This window comes from Gossypium hirsutum, chromosome A08 (genome assembly GCF_007990345.1).
Source record: "Gossypium hirsutum isolate 1008001.06 chromosome A08, Gossypium_hirsutum_v2.1, whole genome shotgun sequence".
NCBI classification, from domain to species: domain Eukaryota; kingdom Viridiplantae; phylum Streptophyta; class Magnoliopsida; order Malvales; family Malvaceae; genus Gossypium; species Gossypium hirsutum.
Window position 1 is genome coordinate 116,341,876 of NC_053431.1, and position 8,024 is coordinate 116,349,899.

The window sequence follows — 8,024 nt, forward strand, 5'->3', positions numbered from 1 at the left end:
TGTTTGTGTCTGGCACTATTCTCTCAAATAGTACCATACCCCACAATATGATGAATGAAAATCTCTTCTATTTGCATAATTAGCATTGACCTTGTAATATTTAGACCCACAATCTGAATAATTTATAATTTTAATTATAAAAATTTATATAAATTTAATTTGGAGAAAGACTTATGTTATGTTATATTCTTTTTTATAATATGTAAATTAATTAGAAATAATATAAAAATCATAATATATAACCTTTATAAAAAAGTTTTATAAATTGTGTAAAACTTTCATAATACTTGTCATAAATAATATTTTTTTTGTCATAACTTTAAAAAGTTATTTTTTTATAAATAAAATATGATAGAAAAAATTATATATTTTTTTTATGAATAAGTATATTATTTTTGTAATATATAGCTTGTATATGTAAATGAGTTATGTCCAAACTTGATCATAACTTTTTATAAATAAATACATTATAAGTTATGCCCATACTTAGTCATAACTTTTTATAAATAAATATATTACAACACTTTTATAATATGCAATTTATTTTTATAATAAATTTTTTCTTAGAATTTTTTTAGAATTTAAATAATATATTTTTTATAACTTTATAAAATACGTAAATTATTTTTATAATATGATTTTTTTAAAATTTATAATATAAGAAAAATTTTATCATAACTACCTCAAACATTCATACGTATTCACGCTTATAATATAATTTTTATAATTTGTATAAGAATTATTTTTTAAAATTAGATTTGGGTGTCATTGGGTTTCTCCGATTATACCCAGTTCGATGGGATCCACCAATTATAATAGTTACCTAAACATGCCACCCTTACGTAGTTACAAGCAATTATGCTCAAATCCAATTACTAGATGACTTTTCAAACACTACTTTAATATTAAATTTAAATCTTTCATTTAATTAAAAATGTCACTCGTCATAATTTGATTTATTCAAAGGGTTTTAACAAGAGTTAACGGTTGGTAACTAAAGTGGTAAAAAATAAATCTTTAAGTATCTACTTTGACAAAAAAAACACTTTATTACCTAAATGGGAAAAGTTACATAGTTTTAAGTACCTATTTTTCATATAAGTCGTTTGAATTTTATCAACCATCCAAATCGACCATTTGTGGTAGTAGTATTAATAATTTTAATAATTTATATTAAATTATGACACATTCACAATATGACTGCAAAAAAAGTATGTATAAAACTAATGAGGTTTTGGTTGAAATTTTTATTATCTTGTGATGTCGACTCAACTAAAATCTTAATAATTATATTCATATTTTTATGTATTATATATTATGTTGATATTCTTTTCTTTTTCTTTTTCTTTTACTTTATTTAATACTTTCTCTGGCATTTAATTTTTGGCATGATGACTTTTTTGGCCATACAACTTTACAAAGAAGTCATTTTAGCTCTCTTATTAATTTTTCTCCTTTTTTAGCCATTGAAACTTGATTTTTTTTATCAAATCACCTCTAAAATAGATGGAAAAGGTAACATTTATTAACTTTGCTAATGTGACATATACGTGGATTGCCACGTAGATGATATATCAACATTTAACTTTTTAAAGAGTTTATTGTAACAACCCGTTTTTAGTGAAATCGAAATAGTGGTTTTGGACCACAAATTTGAGGTCAAAAAAATTATTTTATGGTCTATAGCATGACAGCATTATCGTATAAAAATTTAGTTAAGAAATTTTATTGTTTACATGCTCAATTTGATAAAAAAAGACTAGATCGCGTAAAGTGCAAAAGTTGAGTTCTAATAGCTAAATGTATTAAATAGCTATAGAACTTAAAAGTGGAGGTCCTTATATGGTAAATAGCCCATTAATAAGTTAGTGGAAGATATTGGTTTGACATTATTGAAATTTGGTTGAAATTAAAAGGTTAATTAAGTAAATTAGTTAATAATGATATAATAACTAAAACAAATTAAAAGTTATCATCTTTAATTTGTTTCTTCACCTGAAACTTCAAAGAGAAGAACCCATTTTTGGAGACCTAGGTTCGGCCAAGCTTTTATTGTCTAATTAGGTACAATTTTTGTTCTGTTTTTAATAATTTCTATGTTTCTGAGATTGTTGTAGCTTAATCTAGCTAGCCCGGGACTAATTTGCAAAACTGTTAAAGTATTAGGGTTTTTCCATTGATAAGCATGGTTGAATTTTGATGTTTTATGATAGAAAATGAATGGCTTTTGTTGGATAAACAATTGTTGTTAAGGAATTTTTAGTGAAATTTTCAAATAGGGATTAAATTGAAAAATGTGATAAATTCATGGTTAAATTTATAAATTTGTGAAATATGTGGGCTTCTATAAACATGTATTTAGTTAGCCTAGGCTTGGGTAGGGGTAAAATTGAATTAATTTCATTTTATGAGCCTAAAGACTAAATTGCGAAGAATTAAAAGTACAGGAGCAAAATGGTAATTTTGTCAAAATTACATGTTGGACTAAATTGAATGTGAAATTTATTAAATTGGGTTAAATTTATCCATATAGATCCTGTTAGACCTCGTGCAGAGTTAGATCGAGGCAAAGAAAAAATCTCAAATTAGTTGCCTCCGTATCTACGTACCCTCATCGAGGTAAGTTCGTGTAATTAAATTGTACATTTATATGTTTTAAATTGAATTATATGTTTTTGAATTGTGTAATTGCCATGGATGAATACAGATCGCATATCCGACGACGTACGACAATTACCGAGTCCCGTTAGAACCTTAAGAATTTGTAGGATACAAATAACATGTCATTAGGGTTACTGATTCTCAGCTTGAGAGAGCTTACTGATATTCAGCTCACATGAGCTTACCGTTATTCAGCTTGGAAGAGCTTACCATTTACAGCTCATAAGAGCATACCGATTCATAGCTTATATGAGCATATATGTATAGGAATTGACGGATTACAGTTCAGTACACTTTGTGTGTGCTACCAAAGTATCCAACGATATTCTAAATTGTTCAACGGGCACAGTTCTATTATGCGAATATATGAGTTCGATATGAACTACTACAGGTATTTACATGAAGTACATGGAAATGATGTTACATGATATATTGATATATGAAATGTATGATACATGTATATGAAATTTGAATAAGGGTTGAGTTCATCTATGTGTATTGGATATTATATGTGCTTTACATGGCTAACATGTTGGTGAATATGTGTTTAGGCTTTTGGCCAAATTAAGTTGGGATATGCTATGTTTACTTATCTAAATTTAAATTCTAAGTTATACGAACTTACTAAGCTTAAATGCTTACTCTATGTTATTTTCTGTGTTTTATAGTGATTCGGAAGCTCATTCGGGTTGGAAGCTTGTCAGAGTTATACCACACTATCCATCGGCTCTTTTGGTACTTTCAGTTGTTTAATTTCGGTTATAATAAAATGTATAGGTTATTTTAGCTAATGTTGGCCTATGTGTGATATTGTGGTTGTGGCCATATGCTTTGGCTTGTGTTCTGGTATATTTTGCTATATACATATATAAATGGCCTTATTATGTATGATTTTGATTGATTTCTGACATGAATATTATATGATATGAAATGTCTGAAATTTCTACTGTTTGAACTGTAAACTCTAGTAATGCTCCGTAACTCTATTCGGCGATGAATACAGATTAGGGGTGTTACATTTATAGTATAAATACAATACAATTACAAATATATGTCCAATCAACTACAAAGTAGAACTAAATTAATATAAAGCACAAATAAACTAAAAATCGAAATAATTTATACCAAAACCAATCTATCGAACTAAAACTCACACAAAATAAACTTCGAAACTCAAATAATTACACATGACGATAATTGAATGTAACTATTCAAATACTTACCTCTTACAACCATTGCTATAAGTGAATAACATAAATAATTTTTTTTATGAACACCAATATCTACTTTCAATTTCTTTTTACCAAAAAAAATTAAAATTTCAATTATTTATCATAAATAAAATTTCAAATATATAAATTTAAAAATCCTAATCTAAAATATTTTCAATTTTAATTTCAGTTAAAACTGATTAAGTTTGAATTTGAATTTAAATTAAAAAAAAAAACAATTCAACGCACTAAAACGCATTGCAATCGTAACTTGGCATGGTAAATAGTAGTAGTAATTTTATAATTTCCCTCTCCAAATGATAATGATGATTATACCCCTCCAATAGTTCAACCAAACCCTTATAAACCCCACAAATTCCCCATTCTTGAAAATGACAACCAGTCTTCTACCTTTATACGGAGCCTTTCCTTTCTTTCTCCTCCTCCTCTTCCTCCACTGCCGCCGCCGCCACCACAAATCTGAACCCTAATCCTAAAATCCTATCTTGTATTGTTCCAAATGTCACACCTTGACAACATTCCATCCACTCCTGGCAAACACAAACCCGACAAAGCTTTCCGTTTCCACTCCTCCGCCGCATCTTCCTCTCTTTCCAAACTAACCCTTTATTCCACCCTTTTCCTTTCCATCCTCCTTATCTTCCTCCTCCTACTTTCCTCCCCTTCTTCCCCACCATCGCCGCGCCGCCACCTCTCTACTGGGTCCCACCACACCCCGCTCTCTCTTTCCCACAAACTAATCCGCAAATCGGCCCGTCCTCGCTCTACTACCGGTCACACCGTCCTTGTGACCGGCGCCGCCGGTTTTGTCGGAACCCATGTCTCCCTCTCTCTTCAACGCCGTGGAGACGGTGTTCTTGGCCTTGACAACTTTAACCATTACTATGATCCAACCCTGAAAAGGGCTCGCCAGAAGATCCTCGAAAAAGCTGGGGTTTTTATAGTCGAAGGCGACATCAACGACAAGGGTCTTCTCCAACAACTGTTCGATGCCGTTTTGTTTACTCACGTAATGCATTTAGCAGCCCAGGCCGGTGTTCGTTACGCTATGCAAAACCCAGGATCTTATGTTCATAGTAACATTGCTGGATTTGTGAACTTACTGGAAGTGTCGAAATCGGCCAACCCTCAACCGGCGATTATCTGGGCATCTTCAAGTTCGGTCTACGGCTTGAATTCTAGAGTGCCATTTTCAGAGAAAGATAGAACTGATCAACCTGCTAGTTTATATGCTGCTACAAAGAAAGCCGGTGAGGAAATTGCGCATACATATAATCATATTTATGGACTTTCAATAACTGGATTGCGATTTTTCACGGTTTATGGTCCTTGGGGTCGGCCCGATATGGCATATTTCTTTTTCACTAAAGATATAATGAAAGGTAAAACGATCACTGTATACGAATCACCAGATAAGGGTAGTGTGGCTAGGGATTTTACCTATATTGATGATATAGTGAAAGGGTGTTTGGGAGCATTGGATACGGCAAAGAAGAGTACAGGGAGTGGGGGAAAGAAGAGAGGGCCTGCACAATTGAGGATTTTTAATTTGGGGAATACTTCGCCTGTACCTGTGAGTAGGCTGGTTAGTATATTGGAGAAGATTTTAAAGGTGAAGGCTAAGAAGAAAGTAGTGCCACTGCCAAGAAATGGGGATGTGGAGTTCACACACGCCAATATTACCTTAGCAATGACGGAGCTCGGTTACAAGCCAACGACTGATTTGGAGGCAGGGTTGAAGAAGTTTGTGAGATGGTACCTCAGTTTTTATTCGGGGTCAAAGAAGAAGAGTTCTTGGTGAAACTTTCTCGATCTTTTTTTTTTATATTTATTATTTCTCTCATTTTAGTTCATATTGATTACTTCTCTATTGTGTTCATTTTGTGGTTTATTGAGCATTTACTTCATTGTATGCTTGATATAATCATGCAAGAGGGGTACTGTTCTGCTTTGCCTGTAGGGTGGGCATCTCTTCCCAACTCGTAGTGATGGGAAGCTAGCAGCATTTTAGTTTTTATTCCACATGTTGCTTCCTTTTCTCTTGGAAGCTTCTTTTAGCAGTTTTAAGCATTGTACAGTTCATGACTGATGGATCGAAAAGATGTTCTGATTGCTGGTTCATTTTGTTTTCTTAACCATACAGTTATTTCAATAAAATTGCAACCGCTGCAATGTGCTTTTAAATGATATTTGTCTATCGAATTCCCCTGGTTTTGCCTGCCAGTTTTGGTTGGAAGAGCTTGAAGATGTATGATGTCTTAATTTGTTTGTTTTGGCTGTATTATTTACTTGGCCTTTGGAATGGTTATGTTGTCTCAAATCCTTATTCAAGCTACAAGGAAGAGAGATGAAGCATTAATGGAAGCTTCGAAGTTAAAATATTCCATGGCTGAACTTGAGAAGAAGCTTAACAAGCTTGATGTATATTGTCACAATTTAAAGTCTGGTCTAGATGAATGTAACAGAAACTCTCCTTATAGAATGGGTCAAACACATAAATATTCATCAAGTGAAGAAACAAGATGGAGTTATTGGAGCTTATGAGAAAGTGATTCAACAGTTCTTGGCTTCTGTATCTGAATCCAGGTCTTCAACCAGGCTTTTAAGTAGATCACTCACCATGCAATTAAGGCACATGGGTAGCAAAGTTTATGAGAGAATATCTGTGCTTTTATAGCCTTATGATATGAAGATTTCTCACTCGAAAAACCCCAGAAGCCTTCTCCTTTACCTCGAAGCTTTGAACAAAGCCTTCTTTGAAGATTTTGAATCAACCAGTTTCAAAAGAACGCGGTGAACCAAATATTGAAACCCCATTGATCGTTGTGAAGCTAATTACAAGTCATTCAATGAATTACAAGGTCTAGCATGGGAGGAAGTTCTGAATAAGGGAACAAGGCATTTCAGTGAGGAGTTCAGCCAGTTTTGTGACAGGAAAATGAATGAAATTGTGGCTATGTTGGGTTGGAACCGAGCTTGGCCTGAACCATTGCTACAAGCCTTTTTCGGTGCCTCAAAGAGTCTGTGCTTGGTTCACCTTTTGGCCAACTCGGTGCACCCTGGTTTACCAATCTTCAGGGTGGATAAGGGGGCAAGGTTTGATTCCGTATACATGGAGGACATGGATGGTGAAAGAGCCAAGAAATTGGTTCCAAGCATGGTACGGATCTTGATCACACCAGGGTTCTATGTCTATGGCAATGTAGTCAAGTGCAAAGTCATTTGCAGGTACTCCAACAATGTGGATAGTAGTTTAATTGATAAGGGTTTAACCTCATCATTTCCTTAAGTGTTTAAATTTATCTAGGTACTGATTAGAACTCAAAAGTGAAACTCTGATTACTTTTGCACTTTGTAATATTTTGGTGCTAGTTTAAATGTGCAAATTGGGTATTTATCAAGACATATCTTTGGGGTTTTGGGGGTATAGATGATGTATATTTTTCCCCACACAAATAAAAGAAGGGGGGGGGTCTTGGATTAAAGTAAAGTTTCTTGTTTATCATTGTTTTTATGTAATTTAAATTTTTTTGCCAATCTGGAAATGTGGATAAACTTATCACATGTTGATTGGATGCTTACCTTGTGAAGGATTTTTGGATCTTCTAATGTTTTTTGGGTTATTATATGAGCAATTTGGTTGCCAAATTCCCTTCTCTCCGTGCACTAGCGTAGTAGTGTTGGTTACAACTTAATTTTCTCAGTATATTAATTTAAGGGTTAGATTACTATTAGGGTTTAAATTTGGTGATTTTTTTTATATTGGAGTTGAATTTTTTTGGTCTAAATTAGATCTTAAATTAGGTAATTGTTCTTACATTAAGGTTTGGACTATTAATTATTCCGAAGTTGAGTTTTTTTTGTTTAAGTTACTCTCTAAATTTGACAATAATTACAAAATTAAAGTGTGAATTTGACAATTGTTTTTACATTGAAACTAGAACTCTGGCAATTATTATAATATTAGAGCATAAACTTGAGAAATATTTCTATATTAAGACTTGAATTTTAGAGTTTTGAAGGACCAAATTAAAAAATAATAATAAGCCTACTGCGACTTCAGACATGTTTTGTTGTTTTACTCTCTGGCTTTGAGCCTGCTGAGACTTTGGGTCTGTCCATTGCAGTTTT

General features: G+C 32.6%; 1 protein-coding gene and 1 pseudogene across 1 annotated transcript; both read left to right on the forward strand.

Annotated features, from left to right (window-relative positions):
• The first annotated feature begins 4,238 nt into the window (after positions 1 to 4,238).
• Positions 4,239 to 6,080, forward strand: LOC107895119 (UDP-glucuronate 4-epimerase 5). The gene is made up of 2 exons (XM_016820351.2): positions 4,239 to 5,690; positions 6,037 to 6,080. Exons 1-2 carry the CDS (start codon positions 4,393 to 4,395, stop codon positions 6,074 to 6,076), a joined length of 1,338 nt encoding a protein of 445 aa, XP_016675840.2. The 5' UTR covers positions 4,239 to 4,392; the 3' UTR covers positions 6,077 to 6,080.
• Positions 6,081 to 6,187: 107 nt separating this feature from the next.
• On the forward strand, positions 6,188 to 7,294 carry LOC107895120 (IRK-interacting protein-like; annotated as a pseudogene).
• The last annotated feature ends 730 nt before the right edge of the window (positions 7,295 to 8,024 follow it).